The sequence below is a fragment of the Crassostrea angulata genome, chromosome 9, assembly GCF_025612915.1.
Source record: "Crassostrea angulata isolate pt1a10 chromosome 9, ASM2561291v2, whole genome shotgun sequence".
NCBI lineage: Eukaryota > Metazoa > Mollusca > Bivalvia > Ostreida > Ostreidae > Magallana > Magallana angulata.
This window is the reverse complement of record NC_069119.1, coordinates 27,523,553-27,550,766: the sequence shown is the minus strand read 5'-3', so window position 1 is coordinate 27,550,766 and position 27,214 is coordinate 27,523,553. Positions and strand designations below refer to the sequence as shown.

General features: G+C 31.8%; 2 protein-coding genes across 2 annotated transcripts; one reads left to right on the top strand and one right to left on the bottom strand.

Annotated features, from left to right (window-relative positions):
- Positions 1-3,926: 3,926 nt before the first annotated feature.
- Positions 3,927-11,447, top strand: LOC128163927 (uncharacterized). The gene is made up of 8 exons (XM_052827620.1): positions 3,927-3,991; positions 4,283-4,332; positions 5,899-5,919; positions 7,599-7,703; positions 8,409-8,570; positions 9,147-9,251; positions 9,928-10,128; positions 11,178-11,447. The coding sequence occupies exons 1-8, from the start codon at positions 3,978-3,980 to the stop codon at positions 11,342-11,344; spliced, it is 825 nt and encodes a 274-aa protein (XP_052683580.1). The 5' UTR covers positions 3,927-3,977; the 3' UTR covers positions 11,345-11,447.
- A 4,252-nt stretch (positions 11,448-15,699) lies between these two features.
- On the bottom strand, positions 15,700-23,214 carry LOC128163764 (uncharacterized). The gene is made up of 8 exons (XM_052827417.1): positions 23,167-23,214; positions 22,808-22,857; positions 21,748-21,768; positions 21,136-21,240; positions 18,825-18,986; positions 18,481-18,585; positions 17,510-17,710; positions 15,700-16,014 (listed from the first exon to the last, which is right to left on the bottom strand). The coding sequence occupies exons 1-8, from the start codon at positions 23,178-23,180 to the stop codon at positions 15,848-15,850; spliced, it is 825 nt and encodes a 274-aa protein (XP_052683377.1). The 5' UTR covers positions 23,181-23,214; the 3' UTR covers positions 15,700-15,847.
- Between the last annotated feature and the right edge of the window lie 4,000 nt (positions 23,215-27,214).

Here is a 27,214-nt window from a genome sequence, read left to right as displayed (position 1 = left end):
GTTTTGAACCAAATAAACAGTTAAGAAAAACCTCGATATTAAAAAAAAATATTTACATTTTCAACTGTCTTTGTCTGTGATAACTTTACGAATCAATATTGAACCCTATAGCCCAATAATTTCATAGAAAATGAGCGGCACAAAATGGGCGTGTCTTACAGCATAACCGAGACACGTCATTGGCTGCGCCGCGTGGTTATACTTGTTTTAAAGCGTAGAAATTGGAATAATATAAATATAAATAATAATATATAACTCTTTGAATATTATGAGGTGATAATTTCGATCGGAGCGTGGTCAAATCTATCATAAAACCCTTCGGGCTTTCTTGGATTTGACCACGCCCCGACTAAAATTATCAACTCATAATACTCATGCAAACAATGATTCCTTATGCCTTAATTAAAGCCATACATCCCCCCCCCCCCCCAAACACACGTCGCCCCTGTAGATCTCTTCTCATGTCAATTCAGATCAAAACCAAATTGAAAGAAGCAACGGTCCATCTTCATGAAAGGGCAAGGTTCACAAGTGAGTTTTTTTCTTTTCAAACAAGCCAAAGGTACGTATACAAATCCACTATTACATGGGAATTAGGGTGGCTCACTACAACTTGAAATTCGTTTCTCATACACGTATCAGCCAAAAAGTGAAGAGCTTAATAAACTTTAAATTGTGTACTAGTTGTTTTAAACAGCTATGTGACATGTGACGTAGGTATGTCTATTTCATTCCTGACCACTCGGCCATTGCTCTTTGAAATCATCTATATTTGTCAGGCTTTTGAGCTAAGACTTCACAATAGGTGCATATTTCGCTTGAAACCAGCGTCATTTTTAACTTGTTAAAACACAAGAAATAAAAAGTCACTGTTACATGTGCGTCCTATTGAATTCCACGGTCTTGTTAAAATGGTTTAAAATATTTAGTCAAATGGGCGAAAAATATGAAATTTGGGATGAAATTTATGATCAAACAATAAAAAAAATCCTAGAAATTAAAATAATAAGAAATAAATGATGCAGTAAATCTAAACGATAAACCCAAGTGGATTCGAACTCGTGATCTGCAATTCACAAGCCTGATACTTTAACCACTGAGCTATGATGACATCAAACCACATCAATCAATAAATACGTTCATTTACAAAAAATTAGATTATCTGGAATGGATATTTGTACATGACAATTAATTATCCTTTCCGGATATATCCGTATGGGTTTCGCCAAGTATGGCAGATCCAGAAAGGTTTGGGACGAGCTTCAATTATTATGTTGAACATTTTTACTGCGAAAATGTTTATTTACTTTTAAATTGACAAAAACCACCATGTTAAAATTGATAGACGTACATGTATGTAAGTATTTTTTGCGGGGGGGAAAGTTACGGTCGGTTGCTTTCCGATCGAGGCATTCAGGTTGCATGAATTTCTGAATGCATGAACTAGACATTGTAGTAAAATGTTTGAAATAAAGAAAACAACAATCAGTAAAATACTATCTTTATTCTTTGAGAGAATTTTCAAGGTATCCTTATTATTTTGCACAGATAGTGCAGCCTTACTTCGCATGCGCATCGAGCACAGTCATGTGTCATTCATACAGCATGCATAACGTCTGCCATCTTTTTAGAAACCCCGGCGGCACTACATCCAATACATAAGCTACATGATAGTAAATCCAAGAAAGTTACAACGTAAAATCATTTTCATCGGTTTCTACAAAAACGCTCGTTTCAAAAATGCATGCGATCATTCACATTGCCAGAGTGTGGTTTGCGCATTTTCGAAGCTATACCATACAAAGCAAAACGGTCTACAATTATCGAGGATTTTTGAAGTTTCTGTGCCTGGATTTCATTCTGTCTTGTTTCGTCGGTCATTGGATATTGCTTGCCAGTGAACTTGTTGTCATGTTATTTTTGTTCAAAACGCGCGTTTCTACAAGGTAACATGCTCGGGTGTATGAAATACCTGAATGCGGTGAAGCATTAATAGTGCTATCAGCTTTATGGAGGTTGTGGGGCCATCTTGTGCATTTGAGGATTAGACTGTAAACATTTCTAGAACTTGCTTGTTTCTGCCCGAAACTGGCAAAAAATATTGCTAAAAGATAAAAAGCAATAAATACGAAGTCCTGTATGTCCTCTTCTATAGAGAATATGTAGCAATGAGCAGAACAATAGAAATCGACAACTAATATGGCGATAGTCGGAGGTAAAAGGGCAACAATGCGCATTTATGAATTCATGTCAACTTTAAGGGGGATGTGCGGCCATCTTGTACATTTAAGAATAAAAATGTAAACATTTCTTGAACTGGCTTGTTTCTGCGCAAAGCTGAACAAATATGTAACCGAAGGATGAAAAGCAATAAATATGAGGTTCTACATATTGTTTTTTTTTTAATATGCAAATCATACATACAAGAACAGAACAGTGTATTTTAAATCACTTAGAAGAGCTGTCGAACTGAAGATTTAAAAATCTAAAAAAAAATCTGAAAATGATTCAATGGTTTCCTCTTTACATTCGTTTGTTGAGAGAAAAGTTGAATTTTTACAATAATGTTGTAACTATGCCTCAGGGTACTCCACAGTCAGCATGGGACCTATTTTTAGAATATTGTAATCAATATGTAATCAAAAGCATATTCAAAAATGCAACAGAACAGATATTTTCACCCGATACATGTAGCTTCCTTTGAAAAAGTTGTTTGAGATCAAAACTAAGAAATATTAGGTAATAGCTGTTTGATTCAAAAAGTTATGACCATAAGCTCAGTGTTCCCTCTATATCTTCATTTTAGCTTTATTTTATACAATATGGCCTATATATGCTTAAGCTTATCTTGACGCATAAAAACAGACCATGTTCACAACTGAAACAATGTGTGTGGCTTTTATATGAGTCTAACAATAACAAATGGCATGTCACACCATCGGACTAAAGACTAAATCGGATTTAATAAGAGGACAAAAAAGAGGCTATGTCTGCCGTCCGATCCTATTTAATTTTAAAATAAAATATAGTTTTCACTAAAAAAAACCAACACCATTATATAGATAGTACCTGTTTGGGAGGGTAACAGTTAAAATTGACACCCGACGCAAAACGGAGGCTGACAGTGGTTTTTGCAGGGTGTCAATTTCAACTGTTATCCTCCCAAACAGGCACTATTTATTTTATTATACTGAATGTCTTAATTTTAGTGAAATTTTTACTGCTTTTATATAGAAATGACGTGAATTCCACGGCAAACCATACGCGCATAATTTACACGCATGTAACAGTTCGTTGTGTTACCCGTTGCCAAGTGTTTTGCCAACGCTGAGGGTATAGAACGGATTATCAACTGCGTATGAACCAATCAGATTTCAGTATTTAACAGGAAAGTATAATAACAGACTTTGGTGACTGCTCGCAGACCATCGAATTTTGACGTTTAACACCTTCGGAAGATTTTCGACATGACATGTGCAGCCCACATTAAAAGAACTGTCTACTTTGAGAAATCTTTCACGTAGCTCGCAAAATCAATGCTTTCTTATATACATGCACTTTAAACTTTGCAAATATAGTAGGGTTGGTGTAAATTACAACTGGTTAAAAATAAAGAGTTTTGCTATTGTAGTTTATCCACAAAAAAAGGAAAAAAGACAATGTTGAGTTTATACTTCAATTTTGCTTGAAATTGAATTGTAAGTGAAAAAATTTCTTCAATGCTCGTTTGTTTAAAATATCTTTGTGATCATTTTAGTAATAACTTTAAAAGATAAATCTAATGATGACCAACCGTTATCAATAATATCATAATGGTCAAAGATGTACATGTAGGATAATAAATTTACACCCCGCCTTCTTTTATAATCCAATGAGCTATCAGTTCTAATTTTTTTTATCTATATAACTAGCACCATCGGTCCTTGAGTCGATAGTTCTTCTGTCCTAGGTGAACCTTACACGTTAGCTGTGTTAAGATGACGTCACTCAGGTAAATAGCTTTTATTGAGCACTTTGTCAAGAGCGTTTGCTGGCATTGTATACTTAATCTAGATTTTTTTTTCCTGAAAGTTAAATTTCATACATTGAGCTTATTTTTATCTAAGTATTCATTTTTTTATTTATAAAACATTCTTTAATTTTTTAAACCTTTTATTTATAGATTTATTAATTTATTTATTTCATTTTTTATATACTCTTTTATTCTTATAAAATCTTATAATTAGAATACAAATGAAGTCTGTACACATAAAATTAATTCATATTTTCAATATTTTTGCAGGTTTTCCACATTTATCAAAGTTGCCTTTTGTGTAGTATTCCTTGTTTCAAGTAAGATAGCTTTGTGATTGTTGACTTTTTCGGTGCATTTAGACCGTAAACCGACTTTTATTCATGTGCGAGATAATGTACCGGATTTCACAAAAGCTTTAACGTCGCGAATATTTCTCGGAGCGAATCAGTCCAGGACTGCGTTTTATAAAAGACCTTATGACAAAGTCGTACATAATTTCAGTCTCATGGAGTTCATCTTAAATGAAAATAATAATATAAAAACGTTTTTTTTTATAACTATTTTAACACCCATAACTCTTTTTTAATTAATAGCCATTTGAATAGAAATTGATTATTTTGTGATTACTAGTAATTATCATTCATTAATTTGGTTCCAAGTCGTAAGTACTTTTGAAAATCTGAGCCCTGGATTTATTTGGTATAATTTTTGCAGATAATTTTTTTTACATCTTGAAAACCATGTGCTGCAATTAATTTTAATTCCGTTTATAAATATAAAAAATAAGATACAAAAAAAGTTAAGCTCGTCGCTCATAAAACAATTTCAAGTATCTAGCAGTTATGTTGAAATTGCACAGTGTTATTTCACATAATATATTAATATGAATATTAAGATAAAAAGTGCAGAAAGAAAGATCTGTCAATGAATTGTGTAAAACGAGAAAAAAATAATTTTCCCTTCCTATATTGATAGGAATAAAAAGAATATAAGATAATTATATATTTGTATATTTACATTCTACTGTAATTTTCAATGTAACGCGCGTTGTATTCAATTTGTCATCTCACCTGACGGCAATTTTTGTCACGATGACGTCAAGAACAAATCATTCAGTGCTATAATGAATTATACAAAATTAAGACAAACTGTCAATCTTGTGAAAACCCCCCAGAAAATATTAAATTTGCTGTCAGTTATACCCCGAATCAATTCTGTAGAAATATTTTTTTTTTCATCTAATGGCTATTAGCGTAGGTTTGACTGTTTTTGATGTATCGTAATTCAATATCGTAGCTAACAAATCCGACTCTCGTGACAAAAATGACATTTTTCGTAAATCAATTTACGGTAATGCATGTTGTTTTTTTTATTCTTTCTTAATTAATATTCCCAGTAATTCCTTTATAGAAGAGCAACAACAATTAATTTGTTGGAGTAAGGAAAACAGTGTGCAAAAATTCAAATTCTTTAATTTCTGTATAAGGCAAACAATTTTAATTCTTTAAAATCTAAATATCCTTTGTTATAAAGAACGAAAGTGTTCAGAACAATTAAACTTTGATAATTCGAATCTTTGTATTATTTATTTCCTTTTTTTTAAAAATCAGAGCAAAAATAAAAAAATATACATTTCATTTTCAATGCTAATAAAAGCTACTAAGTCATATAAAAAGGGAATTATCATGAATGCATAGATTTAGCTACATTTGTACGTAAATACTCAAGGTTATTTTTCCGCTTGTCGGAAAGACCCGAGTTTTTGTATTGGAAACATGCTAACTTTCTTGGAAATTCCATAGATTTTTTTTTGGATAACTTAATTATAACTTTTCTTTCTATTTCAAAAATCAATTTATATGTTTTCTCTTTCGTTTTTTCAGTTAAAAGAGTGGCTTGCCTAAGTGAGTATACTTATATTCTATTTGTAATAGGAAATTTTCAGAATATTTTTTCCAGAAAACAGATTTTAAAATAACCATGTTTAAAAACCCTTTATTCAAAAGTTGTTTGATGAAGCTGAAAACGAATTCTGCTGAATTGTAATATTATATTTATCATTAACAAATAACGCAATTTTTGAGTAATTATGGAGTACATGACTATGTATGATTATAAACAACACATTTTTTTTTGTAGAAACTAATCATAATTTTAGATAATTGTTCTCAATGTAGTCAAAATTAACAAAATGTGCAAATTGAATTTTTTTATCAAGCATAATGGGAAAATGCAGTCCGATAAGATAATTAATGTAATCAATTATTATCAGATCAATAATTAATGAAACGTGTATTATAAAAATTCAAATACATAAACATAATGTTATTCAAGGAGGATCGATGGTGAACAAATTAATTATCCTATCTACCTAAATTTTAAAATATGACATAAACTATCATTTAGTAATAAACATCTTACCTGTTAAATATAAGTATTTTACTATTTTTATAATAGAACTCTATAAAGGAGATCAATATATTCTAAAATGGTTACATGCATCGAACTCTCTTGAAACCATTTTAACAAGAGCTTGGACTTTGGACAGTTGAGTCAAACAGCAATGTGACGCAGGCCTGTCTATTTCACTACTGGTTACTCAGCACTGCTCTTTGAAATCAACAAGATTTGTCTGGCTAAGACTACGCAATCGGTGAATATTTCGCTTGAAACCGCGTCATTTCTAACTTGTTTTGACGCAGGAAATAAATAGCTACGTCCAACCGAAAGTCCAAGGTCTTCTTAAAATGGTCCTAATAATATATATATATATATATATATATATATATATATATATATATATATATATATATATATATATATATATATTTATATATATATAAATTATATATATATATATATATATAGATATATATATGTGTGTGTGTGTGTGTGTGTGTGTGTGTGTGTGTGTGTGTGTGTGTGTGTGTGTGTAGAAGTTTGACCTTCTCACAAATCACCACCAAGCTCTGATGTGTTAAGTATGAATTCAAAGTATGTTGACATCACAGCAGAAACAGTGTGACGTTGAATTATCCTAATGGCAAGATTTCAATTTTTGCAGGTTTAAAAAAATCAATAATATCAAATGATATTTCATTGTCCAGAAAGTATATATGATCACTTTAAAAGTAGTTTTTCATGTGTCCTATTACACATGTACTTTAAATCAATATTACATATTGAATGATAATTCACACAGAGGAAATTTTTTAATCCTGTAGGATTTTCGAAAAATCGTAAAGGAATTTCGTAAGAGTGTATGCTATATTTGAAACCATCCATCTAAGACGGACATAATTATCCTAGCTATGTTCCATATTCAATTCCTATTTTATTAAAATCACCGGATTATAAATATGCAACTCCTTTACGAAATTCCTCATTATAATCAACTGTTTAACTGACTTTTTTTTATTGTAAGCAATGTTTGATTTCTCTTCCGACTTGTGCAATTCTTATATTTATCCCATAATGCTGAATGAGCGGGGGCAAAAATTTCTTCGACTCATCTCTTTCAACTTCTCCAACGATAAATCGAATGAAATATGAATTATAATGTATACATACTGTTCTATTTCAGCTGTTCATCGCTTGTTTGACTATGTAGAAGAAGGCGGAAGTGATGTCAAAGTTACAGTGATAAAAAATAAGACTGACCCAAAAATAGTCTGGTCTTTTTATCCTGGTTGGTATAATTTATTTTTTTGTTTTGGGGAGAAGAGTTGTATGTTCTTTGGGTTTTTCTTTTAAGATTCTTTTTTATTAGAGGTCTAATCTTGCCACCTCTATAGAATTAATCCCAAGGTTTTAAGTTGAGAGTCGAATGTCAGTACCATTCATATTTTCCTGTTTTTATGTTTAGAGGGTTTGATAATGGTTATAATTTCAAGACTAATGATTTCCTTGCGATGAAAAACTCTGTATAAAGATCGAAGAACATTTCAAAATTTAAAGCTTAAGTATAAAACTTGTTTATTTAATAAATTAGATTTATCTCCGAAAATATAATTTCTTAAATTAAAGTATTATAATCATATCTGTTGGAAAATTTTGATTTGTTTACTATCGAGTTTAACATTGCACATCTAGTTGGTGACCATGACGTTATGGTAGCAGAAATGATGAACATGTACTTATAGAAAAAACCCAATAATACAAACACATGTACCAGTATACATCGATGTCGTAGGTCGAATATCTACGTGGACTATTTTTGTTGTTTCTATGTGACATTAACTTTTAAGGTATTTTTATGACCTCAATATTGGACGTATAGAACGAATTCATATAAAACCTTTATAAACTGATAAGAAAATTATTATCGATGTTATAATTCATATTGAAACATTCTTTCATCATTATTATTACGAATGCTAATTCACAATTACAGCCTCAAAATACATCAAATTTCGTAATACCCAAACCGGTCTGGAGGTATACGCTCCGGAAAACAATAGGTCCGACGAAAGGAAGCGATACCAGCTGATTGGATTTGTGGCTGGCACAGACAAAATTGTCGCCAAGTTACGGTTCACGGTCGTAGATAATGACAGTAAGAGGATTATATTAAAATAAGAGAGAGAGAGAGAGAGAGAGAGAGAGAGAGAGAGAGAGAGAGAGATCCAAGGCCTTTTGGTCACCTTCCTCTCTGTTAGATATTGAATATATCATTTTCAATTATTTTTCTGGCGATAATTATTGATGTAAAACTGCAACTTATGTATTTTTTCATAGCTTTATTTTTTAATTAACAGTTGAAAAGCACGCAATAGTTAACCAAACATAATAATAATGGTCTTTAAATTTTACCCAAATATAGCCAGGAACAAGAAATTTCATCTTATTTTGTTTTTTTAAGCAGTATGTATATTGTAGTTACATGTAATAGCGTCATTTAACATATAACCTTTGCATTGTAATTAAATTGTACAGAAAAATTGAAAATTCCAGATCTTACAGATTCTTTTAAAGTCGCATGAAAGTCTATTTTTGGCATTTACCTGTGCGGATCCAAAATACATTCCCCGTGACCAACACCCCTGCTCTTGATCCGCCCTTGTATTACTTTTTGGTAACCTTTTATATTTGCAATATGTCTGAAATGTGATAACTGCAACCTTTTTAACAGGAAAACCAAAGCGCATCTTAGAAATCGGAGGACCAATAAAATTCAACGTGAACCACAAGAAGACCCCTTATCGCACAGAATACATGATCTCTGATTTTACGGCAGGTAAGTCTTTTTTAACCCGGCATATTTTGACGTGTTAAGGATATGAAGTTTTTTGAATACTGTATACTGTAAATTCCTTTTTAAACACGAGGAATTAATATCCGCGTAAAAGCGCGAGAAGCATCCTTCGCGGATTTTAAAATCTTGCCATTATTTTCTGAAAGTTGAAAACTATAAGAAATAAGGAGAAAAGTTCAACATTCCCGATTTCATATTATTGCGATTTGATACAAACCAGCGGGATCGCGGAAATAAGTACTCGCGTAATATAAGGAATTTACAGTAATACTACTGCATGTGAATATTCATACTAAGGAAGGCAATCGATTGCAGATCTACTAATCGATTAATCGTTATTCGTAATCTTAAATCTTGAATACATACCAAGATAAGAGTTTTCATGTATCGTATTGTATCAACAAGTCATAAGGGCTCAGTACATCCTAAGTTGCCCAAAACACGAATATTACGGGTTTCCGTTACGATCTAGCGGAAATAAAAAAATTTCACATTCGACAATATGTGTGTTTACCGAAAAGTTTACTCTACGATCATATGTAAATTGCTAATTATGAATAGAATAACTTTGAATGATTCTAAAAAAGCTATTTTTTTAAGAAATGAAATAGTCTTCATACCTTCACAACACTTTGCCATTATTTTTTTCACGTCTAAGGTATTTTCAACGACTGGGAATTTTCACCCTTGAAAATAACCTTTCTGGCAAACCAGTCCGGCTCCGCCATTATGTATGCCCGGCCAAAGGATGACGACACAGTCGAAGGCACAGAACGGTTTGTCCTGTCCCTGAAAAAAATTTCACGGAAGCTAGTGTCTCATGTTCAGAGCAAAGTCGTTGATATCATCGATAATGATGGTAGGTAAATACTCTGAAAACAAGGTCATAACGAGGACATTAACATTGCACTGGCGTTTATAAGGAACTATGTTTCATTTCTAGATATAAACCATCTGTCAGTTTTGGTCACCTTTTTTTGAAAAAAAAAATAAAGTTGGATGGTCAACAAAGTTATTTACCTTAATTTTCAAAAAGTTACCATTAAATTTACCTTAATTTTAAACAAAAATATAAGTAAATTTACCTTAATTTTCAGGCATAATTTATTTTATTTAGCAAAAAATATTTATTTAGTACAGAAAAACTACATACATTTAACATTTTATTGGGTTTTTCTTGTATTTTTACATATAATTCTTCTTTAAAAGGATATCGATTTACTAAAAAATTGGCCATGACTATCGAGCCTTATGATTATGATTAGATTATATTATGTAAAATTTAATTGATTAAGAAGGGGGCGGCGGGAGCGAAGCAACCAAACTCCTTATTAACTGCGTAAATTTTACATAATATGATCCAACTTACTTAGAACATAACCCACTTTTTTCATTGGCTGATCAAAAAGTTTTGTGACAATCAAATATCAACTCTTTTTTTGTTTGCGGCTATCTAAGCTGTCAATCTGAATGTGACGTCGCTGTGAACATAGCAAAACTCTTAACGATTAAATATATCACTTAATAGAACATTTAGCGATTGTTGATTGGATGAATAAGTGGGTTATGTTCTTACTCACACTGGATCAATCTATGAATGGAAAACGTTTGGTTAATCTGTTTCCTAACGTTACGTTTAACGTTCATGTTATATATAAATATCAGGATATTACACTGTATTAGCCAAAAAAAAGTCAAACCAATCCGCTTAAAAACATTTTTCAACAAACTCCCCAGTCAAAATGATTTTTTTCTGCCATATAATTGATGTGAAAGTCTGCTTTCAGGAGGTAGATAGTTTCGCAATACTGAATTATCATTTAGCAAATCGCCTTAATTCCAAACTGATTCATCGGCCAATTTTGCGTTTGGTATTCAAATTAAACACCATATTTTTTTTATTTCCAGTCGTTGGAGAGTGGTCTGAATGGCTTACATTTAGTAAATGTCAGAGAGGTATCTTTGGGGATTGTTACATGTCAATGTTGCGGCAGTGTACAAGCGCCGGAAGTGGACTGTCGGTGAATGCTCACTGCCATGGTCAAAGCTTGAAAAGAACCAGGTGCGCGTGTTAAAAGGGTTTTCTAGCAGGCGTCGTTCTTACATTTGTTCCACTGGGTGAACGGAAATCAGATAATAAAAACATTGAGTATATGTATTGTTAAATAAACAGCATTGCTAGCAAATGTGTGCGTTTTTGTCTTATGATTTTCATGTCCTCTTGACTATCAAGTAATATTATACAATTATTGCTTGTTTTAAAATCATAACAAATGATTTACCTACCCGATAAGTACTATATTCACCGACTGCGAGCCGAAGGCCACTCAGCTATGGCTCTTTGAAATCATTAACTTAAAGATTTGGCTGACTTTTGAGATAGACTACATAACTGGTGTATATTTTTGCTGGAAACCAGCGTCATCTTTAACTTGTTTTGGAGCAAGTTATAGATAGTTACGTCATACTGAAAGTCACCGAGGTTTTGTTAAAAGTGGTTTTTTAGCCGGGCTCTGCTGAAAGCAGAGTCCTGGATATAGGCAGGCAAATCGCCAATGTTACTATAATTAGCACAAATAAACAAAAAACCAAACAGCGTCAAGGTAAAGCTTCCGCTATACCAAATAGTTACACAAAGAGCCACGTTTTGTCAAAAGTGTTGCCATTTTGTTTCGTTTTTTTAATTTCTAATGAATTGTCTATCTTTTTTAGTTTTCTTATTCATAACGTGTTTTTAAAACATTACTATGCATTTTTGACACACACAATGCGCATGAATTTCCATGAACTACTTTGCTGCGCGATGAAGAAACGGGGATTGAATATATAATGCTTGTTGCAAAATTCAAGGCAACAACTGTTGAACTTTTTTACTTCTACTAGACAGACATATTTTTTGTTTATAGCCGCTTACAAAATTTGGTCGCTCTCTGATGCTTTGCCGACATTAAAAGCATGAGAGAGAGAGAGAGAAAGAGAGAGAGAGAGAGAGAGATTTTTTCAGTCTTTACTACACAATATGCATAAAGACACACCAAAAGAGCCCGGCTTTCAGTACTTCAGTACTTTGATTTTAAATAAGGTTCCTCTTCACACCAAAATTTTATCTCATGGATCGATAGATAATCTGTTTAAGTATAATTTCATAAAAAAAAAATACATTCATTTATCTTATATGATATATTTTTCTGTATTTTTAAGAGAAACGGCAAATATCATTTTTGTTGCACACAAGATATTTACGTGCTTTAAATTTAAGTTCCAGTTGATTTTTAATATGATTATATATAAAAATATATCAAAGATAATCTTTTCGATATCTTAATTTTTTAATATAAAAATTATCAATGAAATTAAAGTCGCGATTCTTGTATATCTTTTAATTCCATGGGTTACTTTTTACTATATTCAAGATTCATTTAAAGCATTAATCAAAAAAGTTTATTTTACAAAGAAATTGTAACGAAAATGCAAGATTTTTGAAAAAAATTGCCATTTTCAAATTTGGACCGATTCCGCTTAAAATTTTTTTATACTTATCAAAATTATTTAAAAAGAGACAGTACAGCCGAAAAAAACGTATGAATAACGTCAGATTTACCCATTTCATCGTTAAGAAATAAGAAATAAGAAATAACGTTGATACTAGTGACAGTTGAGGTACATACAAACCCGAATAATCATATCGTTTATGGGTACCACGTGCTGAAAACTACGAGATATTCATCCGACTACGGTCATCATATTTTTATCATAAAAACTCATATTAATAAATTCGGATACAGAACGGATGGAAAATATCAAATATTGCAACATATGTCCTGCCATATTTACCCGTCTAAGACAGGAATGGGCAATTACAAAAACATATTTTTTTTCTGGGCGTAAAACACACATAATTTGATATGTGGGTGAAAATTTTTTTTAGGAAACTTTTCACAAATAAGTTAAACTTCACTTCGTCAACTGCAGCTGTGTAAATGTTGCTTCTTCAAAACTTCAAATGTTTAAATAACCTTTATTTACAATTTGTTTATTGCATTTGGGTATGATTTTATGTAATTAATTCCGGATGGGCAATTTTTCTATTTTTTGAGTCCGGTAAAACTTAGTGTATTACGTAACTTCCGCCCAGCATCTTAGTTTTTGACGAGAACGATGAACGATTTGTAACGTTTAGTGACTTGGTCAGGAGAACAAGGTATTTTACAATTATATGCATATGTACTAATGCCTACTTTAACGTTAACGACCTTGATCATATATATATATATATATATATATATATATATATATATATATATATATATATATATATATATATTTAATGTAGACATAACGATTACTCTGTATTTAGAGCATTTACGTACAAGTATTGCTAGGGTGGATTGATACATGGCGCCATTTTTGACCCATGCGTAGTAAAACGTTACTTTGATAATAATTGGCCCTTTAGTATTTTGTATCAATATTTCAATACTGTATTTTGATCAAATAGTTTTCATTTTCTTCTTGAATTGCTACTGGTGGAATTATTTGTTGTACCCTCAGAATTTTGTGTCATTAGTAACTAAGAGTTATTCCCCTTTGTACAGTAAAGTAAGGTAAAGCGCCAGGTTTGTTTACATGTTTCGGTGAAATATCTACATAATATTTTCCTTGCTACCAGAAATGATTTTGATTATTTACTTACATTAATTAGTGAATGAAATGAATGTCTGGTTGTTATGTAATTACTTATAAATGTTGTATTGTTTACAGTTCTTACGTTGAAGAACCAACAGTAAATAAAACTCTTCACCAGTATCAAAGACTTGAATCATTTGAATGGCCAAGCCAGCTACAAGCTGTGTGAGAAATGGGTGATACTATCCGTTATCGGTTTACGTGATAGCAGAAGCATCAATTAGTTCTAGTTAGAACAAGTCTTGAAAAAAAAATCTATATCAAAAAATCAATTACTGGTGTATGTTGTTATGACCTCCGCAACTAGAGTTACCGCTCTTTTGGATGCATTTTGCATGAGAAAGGGGCGTTGCTCTTTTTTTTTATTACGGTGCGTATGTTTCTATGTTTGCTTTATGTTACACGTGTATTTAAACTAAAATCTACGCTACACCTATGTAAAATAGGATCTTTAGTAAATCACAAAATTGGCCTAAGTTTCGTCAGCGTTTTGAGTTACGATCTTTAGTAAAACCAAATCGTATTTATATAACTATTATCATTCTTTATATCTATGATATTTTTCTAAAGAGATTTTATGTGAAAAAATAACCATTAAATACGAGTATTTTATTTTCAATCAGTTGTTAAGGTGTTAGGCGAGCGATATTTAATCCAAATAATATTAATCTCCTTAAGCGGGAGAGCTTTGAATAAAGATATAGAATTATCTTACAATTGTACAGCTATAAGATTGGGTATAACGTAAGTTTTATGGTTTCAATAAAACCTAAATTTCATTCCATTTTTTATGAATGGAACAGTCACTTTAAAAACTATGTTAAGATATATTTAAGTCACCATAAAGTACCTATGGTAAGTTATTCTGCCGTTTAACTTTCCAAATCTTGTAACCAAATTTTATCTGTGGCTGTACGGTTTGATACAAATCATCTTCTGAATCTGAGGCTAGTGTAACTAATAAAACTTTTATTTAGCTAATTTATCCCTCATTGAATAGGGTAAATATGTAGTTTTAATATTGCGGAAACCCATATTTTCGTCAAAATCTATATTATCAAGATTCTTTAGCTGCAATAATATAGCCATATCCGTTTTTGAGGGAGAGGAATACAAATCTTCAGGGTCTCTCTAATCTTAGATTTCACCCCACAACGATTGTGGCTTAAATTGTGAATAAATAACAATAACATAAACACATCTTACCTTATCAGCCAATGATAATTCAGGATCAGATCTTGCATTACAAGTCAATATTGGACTTTTTGGAATTTTCACGTTTTAGACAAATAACGTCGTAAATATGAATTTTCCATTGAATAATGTTTAGTGTTATGACATGGTCAGAAACCTTATTATCACAGGCATTATCAAGCAAATTTAGCTTTAATCCAAAAAATCACTTAAGAAATATCATTGAGTGTGACGAAGATGACTGGTTTTATCTGATTTAGATTTATTTGCGTTACCTATTTACATCTTGAAAAGCAAAATCATTCTATCTTTAGAAAAATTAACATGATAAAACAATCTTTTAAAACTGACATCGGTCGCAATAAAAGATAATTTTCACCATTATGGAAATCGAATGAAATTGTAACCATCTTCAGAAAACTCATATTGCTTATCTACCATGGCAGATTTTTATTAAAAATAGATGTTGATTTTATTTGAAAAATTAAAGTCAATTTATTTCAAACATATTTTAATGAAAGCTAACAACAGACAAATCCTAGCTATAGGATCCTAGGGGAAAAAATAAAAGTAATGAAAGATCGCAAACAATAATTTGTTGTTTATTCCAAAATATGTATACAGCATTTTTCTTCCTGTTTCAGTACAGTGTATATATTATGGAACAATACAAAAATGAAACCTGAGAGAAAACCATTTTAACATGAGCACCTGCCTCTTTTAAAGCTCTGACCATCGCAGTGAGCATTTACCGACAGACGACTTCCGGCGCTTGTACAGTGTCGCGACATTGACATGTAACAATCTCCAAAGATATCTCGTTGACATTTACTAACCGGAAGCCATTCGGACCACTTTCCAACGACTGCAAAGGAAATAAATAAGGTGTAAAAGTTTAAACGGCTCAAGAACTCAAAACTCAACCTTATTAAGAATTTTAGAGTCAAAGCAGTTCTCTCCATGATAATTCAATGTTGCAAAACCCGCCAGCTATCATAATTTTATAATATTAACAGGGTTAAAATATGTATAACAACAACAGATCATTACAAAAAAGTGTTTAAATACAGGTAGTGCACGTTCTCTACATGATAAAACCATTTTAAGAAGAGCAATGTGACGTAGCCCTGTCTATTTCATTGCTAGCCATTTAGCTTTGGCTTTTAAAATCAACAAGGTTTGTCTGGCCTTTAAGGTGAGACTACGCAATTGATGCATATTTTGCTTGAGACCACGTCATTTTTAACTTGTTTTGACGCAAGAAATAGATATCTACGCCCTACTGAAAGTCCAAGGCCTTGTAAAAATGGTTCTAATTCAAAATTGGAAAACCCACCAGCTACACAATCTACCTTTTAAAAGCAGACTATTACATCATGTATTTATTTTAATTGATCTTTTTTTATACCAAAAGAATCGGTGTCCTTTTACAGATAGAAATACTCGAAGTAAATAAGAATAATTTCAGTATGGCAGTTACAAAAATCAAAAAGTAAACAAAGTTCGTGCATCATTGGGGTGTTATTAGTAAATGTTTTATCTCAAAGTTACTTGGATTTTTTTCAACCTGTATATAATGCGTTGATTGTAGGAGCAAACTAAGTCAAAAAGTATTTATGATAAAATGTACACAGGCTTTTTTTTTTTAGATTTACAAAACATTTTATAACCTAACTAACATTATCTTGCTAGGCAAATGCCGAGTCTTAATAATATCAAATCTGCCTTGATATCTGAGCGAATCTTTATTAAGGAGGAAATCCTGTTAGGTAAAGTTTATTTCGTAAACAGACTTTTTAATCATTTATATTATATTTACATATATTATGACATAATTCTTCTACATTGCATATTATTATACATATACTCATTATCAATGTTTTAGGATGCATATAAGATAATCAGTGGATACGAATCGGACAAAGCAGCTTTGATACATTTTTCATGGAGAATTATAATTTTTAAAAAAAAATTAACATTTTTTTCCATTTGAAAATTTCCCTGTCTCTTCTAAAAAAACTTTTTTTACCATGGTAATTTAAATGCTTACAACGGAAAATCCCCGTATACATTGTACTTTTGTTTTCGTTCTGTACTGAAACATGAAGCGTTATAGGAAACGTTAAAAAACATGAACACTGGGCGGTTTGAATTCTTGTGAAATTATTCGATAATTATTGCCTTTGATACCAAACAAAGGACATCTATAATTATCAAAGTACATGTGTATTTAGCAAATTCTTATTGAAACAAAAGCTTAGGTACAGGGTTTAATGTCTAAAAATGAAACAGAGTTCCCTATAAGCGCCAATACAATGTAAATGTCCTCGTTATGACCTTGTTCCAGAGTATTTACCTACCATCATTATCAATGATGTCAACGACTTTGCTCTGGACATGAGACACTAGCTTCCGTGAAATTTTTTTCAGGGACAGGACAAACCGTTCTGTGCCTTCGACTATGTCGTCATCCTTTGGCCGGGCATACATAATGGCGGAACCGGACTGGTTTGCCGGAAACGTTATTTTCATGGGCGAAAATTCCCAGTCGTTGTAGATATCTTTAGAAATTAAATAAAAAAAAGAATATGACTGTAGCGTATTTAGGTATGAAAAATATTTCATTAAAAAATCATTTAAGGTAATTCAATTCATAAATAGCAATTAACATGTCAACGTAGAGTAAACCTTTTAATTTGATAAAAAGAAATATTATCAAAATCATTTTTCTTTTTAATCTTTTTATTTATTCAACCAAATTAGATATTACACAAATACACCTACGTTGTATAATATTAACAGGGTTAGAATATGCATAACATTAACAGATCAATATTACAGGTAGTGCACGCTTTCACAACAATCTAGCGGAAACCTTTTTTTTTCACGCATGTATACAATATAAAAGTGTTTCTCTTCTGATTTCCGTGAGAGCGTGAACTGTGTTCACGACGAAAGATCAGACACATATCGTTTCACAGTATGTGTTACAGCACTGATTTCCGCTATATGGTCATGAAAATGTTGAATACGTATTAGGAGCAACTAAGGATGCTGTGAACTCTTAATGATTTGTTAAAGGGGCATTTTCACGAGTTTGGTTGAAAATTATTTTTTTTATTTCATTGTTTATAAAGGCTCAGAAATGTATTTTTGATAGACAACCAAAATTTGAGTGTCATTCGCTGAGTTAATAGCTTGTTACAGAGCCTACAATTCTTTGCTATGTAAACAAAGGTTTTGTACATTTTGAATGTTGAAGTGAAAATCAAAGGGATCATATTTTTTTTAACTTAAACATAATAAAATATACTCGATTAAAAGCACTTACCTGCCGTAAAATCACAGATCATGTATTCGGTGCGATAAGGGGTCTTCTTATGGTTCACGTTGAATTTTATCGGTCCTCCGATTTCTAAGATTCTCTTTGCCTTTCCTGTTAAAAAAAATTGTATTTATCAAATTCAAGACTCATTACAAATATATCTCCAAAATGTAATGCATGCGCGGATCTAGAAAGGAGTGGGGGTTCAACAGGAATAGAATTCTGAATCCGCGCATGCGCATGATGTACTAATCATCAGGTGATTAATAGTTGATATAAATAGCATCTATTTTTCTCTTTTTCACACGTTTCTCTCTCTCTCTCTCAAATATATATATAAGTTATCTTACTGTCATTATCTACGATCGTAAACCGTAACTTGGCGACCATTTTGTCCGTGCCTGCCACAAAGCCAATCAGCTGGTACCGCTTCCTTTCGTCTGATCTATTGTTTTCCGGAGCGTACACCTCCAGACCGGTTTTGATTTTACGAAATTGGATGTATTTTGAGGCTGTAATTGTGAATTAGTAATCTTAATAATAATGATGAAAGAATGTTACAATATGAATTACAACAATTTTTAAGAGGCTTTTTTTTTTACTTCCTCTTCACAAAGATATTTGTATTAAGATATAGAAAAAGTGTTTCAAAGAACTATATTAATATTTTCAAATAGCTGCCCAAAATTGTGACCATTTCTAATACAGTACCGTATAATAATCAAATCTTCATAAACAATATTCAAAGGATGTCTATATCATTTAATCTTAATATTAGTCATCATGAATATGAAAAATAATGTCACTATGCATGTTATTTCATTCATATATGTAACAGTACTACTGTCAATAATAATTATAGTTCAATTCAATTTCATTTATTTCCTCAGGTTAATTTAATCAATGAAACGATGAATTTGTACAAAATGGTAGGCAAAAATTTTAAACAGTTTAAAAATAAACTTCTACGTACGGCATGCAGAAAAACACATCATATTAGCACATTCATCTGAAGTGAATTTTAGCTACAATTCATATTTTTTTGCTTTTTAGTTGGTTATGCATGTAACTATATCATGGAATAAATTCTACTATAGCTATTGCCGAGATTAAGGAGATGCCATGTAGATATATGCCATGCGAAAAATTTTCGCGAGGTTCGCGAGGGCCTCATTGTCGCGAATATTTCTCGCCGCGGACCAGTATTTATAGTTATAATAAAACAAACAGGTGTGGATAAGGTTTAGTCGCGAAAATTAGTCGCGAACCAGTTAACGTTCATCTCGGATAAATCGCGAAATAAAGTAGTCGCGAATAATAGTTGGTTTACAGTAAAACAAACCGTAATCAGTTTGAAAACAATGTCGATTTCACGTTTTTTCTTCCAGTCAAAACGATAACTTTTGATTCGAATGTTTATTTCGAAGAGCTCAACTCCGCTGTTCAAATTACGACTTCCCTAGCATTTTTTCACTGTATGTTTTACATAAAATATAGAACGTGTAAAAGTGATGATCATATTACATTACCCTTGAAATATAAGGACTGTAATTAAATATATATGAAATATATGTCGTTGGGTGTGATTTTATTCGATAGCGTGTGATGGAAACACAGGTACACTGTTTCTAACAAACCCTTTGAGTGTACGAGAAATACCTGACTTCATAAACTAGATCGCCTCTCTATAGAAAAAAACGTTCAGAAGAAATATCGAATTGTTGATATATAACAAAGCAAATATACTTGTTCTTGTGAATATTGAAAGATAACCTCCTTGGTATCAAAATGTTGTTTAAGATATACGAAGGGCCTTTAATAAATTATGTCACTAATCAGATTCCATAAAATACAGGTTTCAATTGACCTTTGAATTTTTTTTTGTGCATTACACGCACATTTAAATTGGCCAAACAGACATTTAGGAAAAGCAATGTCCTGGGGCACCTCGCACGGCCTCAACAGATGCAAGAGTAACTGATATCATTTCTAATGATGATCGATGAACCATTATACAAATAGCAAACTTGGTTTAGTGGCCATTTCAACGGGGACAATATTGCAACAAAAATGTTTAAGCGAAAAGAAATCATGCCTTAACTATTGAGGTTGATATGACAGTTTTGTCCACGATACGGCCTTCTCAAAAGTTGAGTTCATTGCTTTTGATTTACATATACAATGAATGTGCCATGATCAATAAATGGATATTCAGTGTAATAAACACACAACTATAGACAATCATGTTAAATGGGTTTTAAGAATGCTTAGAACTATATGAATTGTCTGTCGTTTATCAACTTGAAGGCATGAATTCTAAAATGAAACCATTTTAACAAGACCTTGGACTTTCGGTAGGATGTAATCTTTTTCTTGCGTCAAAGCAAGTTAAAAAATGACGCTGGTTTGGGGTGAAATATACACAGAATGCATAGTCTTCGCTCAAAAGCCAGACAAATCTTGTTGATTTCTAAGAGCAATGGTCGAGTGGCCAGCAATGAAATAGACAGACCTACGTCACATTGCTCAAAGCTCTTGTTAAAGTGGTTCTAAGTGGCCAAGTGATGCTATTAATAAAGCTTTTTAAAAAATTACAACACTGAAGAACATAAAGTTACGAAAATATTTACCCCCCCCCCCCCCCCTAAAGATCATACCAACCAGGATAAAAAGTCCACTGTATTTCTGGGTCTGTCTTATTTTTCATCACTGTGATTTTGACATCACTTCCGCCCTCTTCAACATAATCAAACAATCGACGCACAGCTAAAACAGAATAGTTTAAATGAAGACAATGGAATTGAGATTCGGCTCACAGTCGAAGATATTCACCAAAATCGAAGAATAATTATACAATATTCAGCAGGTCGACAAGGAGATGAAATATTTGTTCACGCTAGTATATTTATTTAAAAATTTCAAATTCAGAATTTTAAATCTCAATTTTAAAAAAAAATAAACTTCTTACTTTAATTTTTAAACATATATCCATCTTTTTTAACAAGAGCTTGGCTTTCAGTGGGACGTAGCTATCTATTTCTTGCATCAAAACAAGTTAAAAATGACGGGATTTCAAGCGAAATTACGTAGTCTTAGCATAAAAGCCAGACAAATCTTGTTGATTTCAAAGAGCCGTGGCCAAGTGGCTAGCAATGAAATACACATGCCTACGTCACATTGCTGTTTGACACATCTACCCAAAGCCAAAGCTCTTGTTAAAATGATTCTATGTGTTTAAAATTTTAACAGTCATGTGAATGTTGGTATACTTACTTAAACACATCACCTGTTTCACTGAAAGAAAAAAAGGGGGAATGTATATTACAATCGCTAAACAGTCAAAATGTGAATATATTCCACGAATGATATTATGTGTCCTTCTGTCTACGAACATGAACATTTAATCGTTGGTATTTCAGACGGAATATGACATTGCATAAGATATATATAACCCGCGTTAACTAATGAAATTATCGTAAAAAGAAGGTCAATGTTACCAAACAATTGTAAATGTACATCGGTACGTTAATTAAAAGAATGGCAAATCATTTTTGAGGAGTTGATTTTCATCGACTCTCCTATGCAAACTGGAAGTGAACGGTGTTTGGATCTAAGCAGAAATCATCACCGTTGAAAAACTTAATACTTGAAAACAATTGATAAAGTGGATGTAATGTATTCAGAAGCATTGTTTTTAAGGACATTTAATTATATATATCTTGAACATATTCAGATTTTAAATGGTAGGAACGATTTAGTTATTTTGTGTAGTCGTATAATGTATATTCCTACGTATAGTTTAATATTGCTTTGATATAATTTGCATAGAATCACCAGGCATGTCACCGATTTTAAAATAAGTAATAATCAATAAAATCAACTCCCGTCAATACTCCAGTACTTTGATTTAGGATATGAGCAGTAATTAAGTGTGTTGCAATTGGTCACGTGATCAAGTCCTTCGAATGGCTTCTCAGAAGATTTGATCACATGACCAACCAAATTCATATGCCGACAAACCTTTTAACATTGCTGTTCATTACTTGTATTTACGTTTGAAAACGGCAAATCGTTCAGAGTCAATAATTTATAACGAAGTTTTTTTTCCTAATTCATACGAATATAACTTTTGATTAATTTGAACATATTTTATTGTGTAAATAACACTTTCAACAGTACTGGAAACAATTTCTTACAACTTACATGTTCTTCTCCTAAATATAACTTTAATTACTAGCATTCAAAATTACACCGTGTCTGTTAAACCTTATCGATGCACATTTTACATGTATATATGCACTAAAAAAGTCAAGAATCACAAAACCTTTCTTACTTGAAACAAGGAAAACTACACAAAAAACAACTTTGATCAATGTGGAAAACCTGAAAATAGATATTCATAATGTATTAACTTAATAAATTACAAAGCCGTTGTTAAATAAAGACAATCGATTGCTAAATAAATTATAAAAAAAAAGACAGTAATTGATTTAGAAAATAAAAATAAAATAAGGCAAAACGAAGTATCAAATGAACTAATAAATAAAGGTGATGAATGTTTCATACATTAATTCTGTAATAAGGATTAGCTAAATGGTATTACAATTCTTTCAGCAGCTCAAAAATAACTAGACTTGGTCTTAAGTAGCAGCAAAATTAATGTTCTCCACCTACTAATAGAAAATTATTTACCTGAGTAACGTCATTGTAAAACTAATAATGTGTAAGGTTCACCTTGGCCAATGGAACTATTGACTTAAGAACCGATGCTGCTTGTTATATAGGTAAAATTATTTAGATCTGACAGCCCATTGGATTGTGAAAGTGGGCGGGGTCTTACTTCCTTATCCCAAGCGCAATTTGAACATATTGTTTGCTTGCGAGTGCTTTTCACTTGATGTATTTTCAATTTCCTATAAAATCATTAAGTTTTTTGTAGCAATAAAGTTTTGAAGAACATGATGCTTTACAGTTTTTTTTTTAAATATTAAACAAATACATGTAACCCTTCTAAGAAGTAATAAGATTGAGAAAAAACACACTATCAGACTCAGCAATTTTTTCTCATGTTGATTTTTTTCCCAAGTTAATGTTTTCAATTTTGAAATAAAAAGTTTATTACAAGGCCAAAAAAAATTAATGATTTGTTTCTCAGGCACCGTCGCATCAGTAAAATCATCGCCGCATCAAACTTTTTTATCGTTATTTTTCCGGATTTTTTATATCTTATCATTATCGGTTTTCTCTATTTTGGAATCTATGTAAACAAACGCTCAGAACAAATGCTTGTCTCTGTCAGTGAAAAACGTTATTTTATCTGAAACATCTACCCAGTGACCAACCTATGGGGCTACCTGGGCTAAACACAACTTTATGTAAATATAATTACTCGCTTTGTGGTCGGTAACTTCGCCAGAATTTCCTCAGAAAGATTGAAGTTGCCCTGTACTCTGAGTGCACGATCGTGAAAGTTAACTCCAAATGCAATAAAATGATAATCATCTAATTCAAAAGACATTTTCATAGGCTAATTTAACCCCTGTTGTGATTAATAACTAGCGACTGTCTTATCTTCAGAGGTTATAAATACGGTTGATGCAACCACATGTGCACTGAAAATTACAACCGATGTTTATAACTTTAGGTGCTGATATTACAATTAGTTTGTAACTTGTAATTAATTAATAACTCTGCCAAATTAGTGCTAAAAAATCATGAAACCGTTTGTCTACAGTTATCTTTAACTAAAAAAATTTTGTACAACCAACTATATGACGGTTGTAATTGGGTCAAAGGGTTGGACTAATACCTCCAAAATACACTTAAACACATAAACTGATTTTATTTGTCATTTAGACAACACAATTACGAAACATTTCAGCTACAAAATGAATGAATACACATAATAAATTAAATTTAAAAAATTGGATAAGATTTTAAATTTTTTAGAAGTTGTTTTATTTTTAATCTAATCAAATTCAAATTAAGGTTGAATCTGTGTATAAATGTATTATCATTAGCATTATGCCATTGTCAAAGAATGGAAGTCTACCTGATTTCTCAAATTTCTCCCTATTTTTCTGTGAGTGAGAACTTCAGATGTGAAGTCTCCCTAAACTAAGTTTGCTCTGGGTTGGTCCCTGTTAACACAACCACTGAAATTTCTTTGTTATCTTCAGAAATTGAGGCCTCTGTGATATTGCATAGAAACAGGAATAAAGGACACTTGTATTGTTTGAGAATTTTATGATGACTTATTTACTTTTCCTTGATTTCTGTCCTCAACGCACTGAAGATTGATAAGAAAACACCCCCAAATGAATGCTTTAATTATTTGATAAATTTTTATATGGCAAATTCAACTAGTAAAATGCCATAAGAAGTCCCCTTTTTGAGTTTAGACTTCTGTTATTACTGTGGAGGGGAAAGATGGGCCGCAAAATGAAGCAGGGGCATAAACCATTTGTCTTGTTTGTTCATATGCAAAAACTTAACCTTATTAAAGGAAACAGAACAGTTTAAACTAAAAAGAACAAATTAAAACAAATGTTTAAACTTTGCCAATGTATGAGCTTGATGAATATCTGCTGATAAGTACACAAATAAATCATATGATATGGGTTACCGTCATTGTAAATTGTAAAAAAAAAAAAAAAAAAAAAAAAAAAAAAAAAAACCTGCCTGCCTCATCAAAATTTTTAAATTTTGGCCCGAGAAACTAATGATTAATTTTTTTTGGCCTAAACATGTAACGATTCATGAAGTATATTTCCCCCTTTCATAGTTACATGTACTTGAGGAATTTCCAATTATATAGTTTTTTTTACATTGATCTTGATTTTAGGATTTTATCTGTTGACATCAATGAGAGACCCATACAACGTGGTGCGAGTTGACGGCATTTCATCTTGTCTGTTTTCTAATAGCTACATACTTAAAAATACATGTTAACTGTTTTGAAATATAAGCGATATTTGGTCGAGGATAAGAAAACGTTAGAGGGTGAGGATATTGCCGACTGAGCCTTCTTCACGTTTTCGACCCGAGGCCAACTACCGCTTACATTTCAAGATAGTTATCGTGCATTTTGCTTATCCTGCAACCTGCAACATTTTGCGCCTTTAACCATGTATTTTATATATAGACAACACATAAGAAATTAATACTAATTTTAACCTTTCAGTAGTGTTCCACATTGTTTGTCTAAGCAATTTTTCTTATAGATTTTATGTTGGCTTTTTCCGTTTTTGCCATATTATTTAATTATTCAGTTGACACGGTAATGATTAAAATGGAATTTCTCTTTAATCCAAAATTAAAGGGTTTCTGGCACGCCTACATGAAGTTGCCGATTTTCAGGCGCTGGCTTCTAAATTGGTATAAATAATTTCTCTCAAAGCCGAAATTTTAGGAAATCGGTATTTGAGTCCATACCACTTCGATTGGTTGGCAGTTAGCAGACTTGTTTAGAATAAAGAATATAGAATAAAAATGCAAAGCTGTGAATTTTATGAGATTTTTTTAAGCAGAGCAGAATAACAAGACAATGAGAAAAATCATTGTTTGATTTAAGGAGGGTAGAGGACCATCTAATCAACCGTCAGGTTTCCCTAAAAACTTAGGATATTTGTTCAGCTATTACATGTAAATATAATTAGGAAAAGAAGAAATCCATATATTTAACCTTCAACATTCTGGTATGTTCCTATATATTTATATAGAACTCTTCATCTAAGGAGATCAATAAAGCCTAAAAATGGCCATTTTTATGGTTGTTGTTGTTGTTGGTTTTTTTATTATATGATGATACTTCATAACTTAAACAATGATGCTGTTTAAAGATAATGTAATGAACCTTTTACTTGTACATGATGATGATTCTTAATAAAAGGATGATCATCTTTAATCATGAAAACCATGGTGATGCTTCACCATTATCTGATGAATCACAGATGGTTGTTTATCAATTGGCCTTCAATATATTTATGGCAGTCAATATTATCATCAGAGAGTGTTTACTAGCTTCTTACCTAGGTATATTCCTCTAACTATTGTTAAAATTGGCAGGACAACAAAGTAGTGCCTTTCAGCAAAATAGTTCCTATACTTGCGGAATGTATACACATTTATTGGGACATTTTAAATCAGAATGCTTGACACATGTCAGAAAAGAGGATTTGCAATTTTAAAAGCAAGTGTCAAAACTGAATTATCCTTTGATGGAAAGAATTGAAATTGTTTAATGTACACCCTTTCCAAAATTGTGAAATTACCTGCTTTTACTTTCATTTTCAGAGTTTTTCAATACAGACGCATTTTGCCGGAAAACGAATCTGACTTTAGACCGCGCAATTTTAACAAGAGAGAGTCAATTTGATGAGCTTTCATTCAAGGGGTCCCTTGCTGCTGAACGAAAATTAGGGCCGAAGCTATGCACCTTAACGTTAACAATACCGCCTATGGAAAATGAATTAGTGGACTTAACCCATCTATTTATAATTTTTTTTACTGTTTTTCTTCTTTTTTGAAATTTGACAGCAATCGCAACTTCTCGGGCCTTTCTGGTAGAGCTCTGAAAAACACTTATTACATGAGTGTACATGTACACAGGGGTCCAATGGCATGACAGTCTCCTTTTTACAGGACTTGATATAAATACAACACATTCTACGATCTGTTGAGATGAGAGCTAGACTTCGTTAAATTCGATATACCCTAAAATATACCACAGAAGAGACAT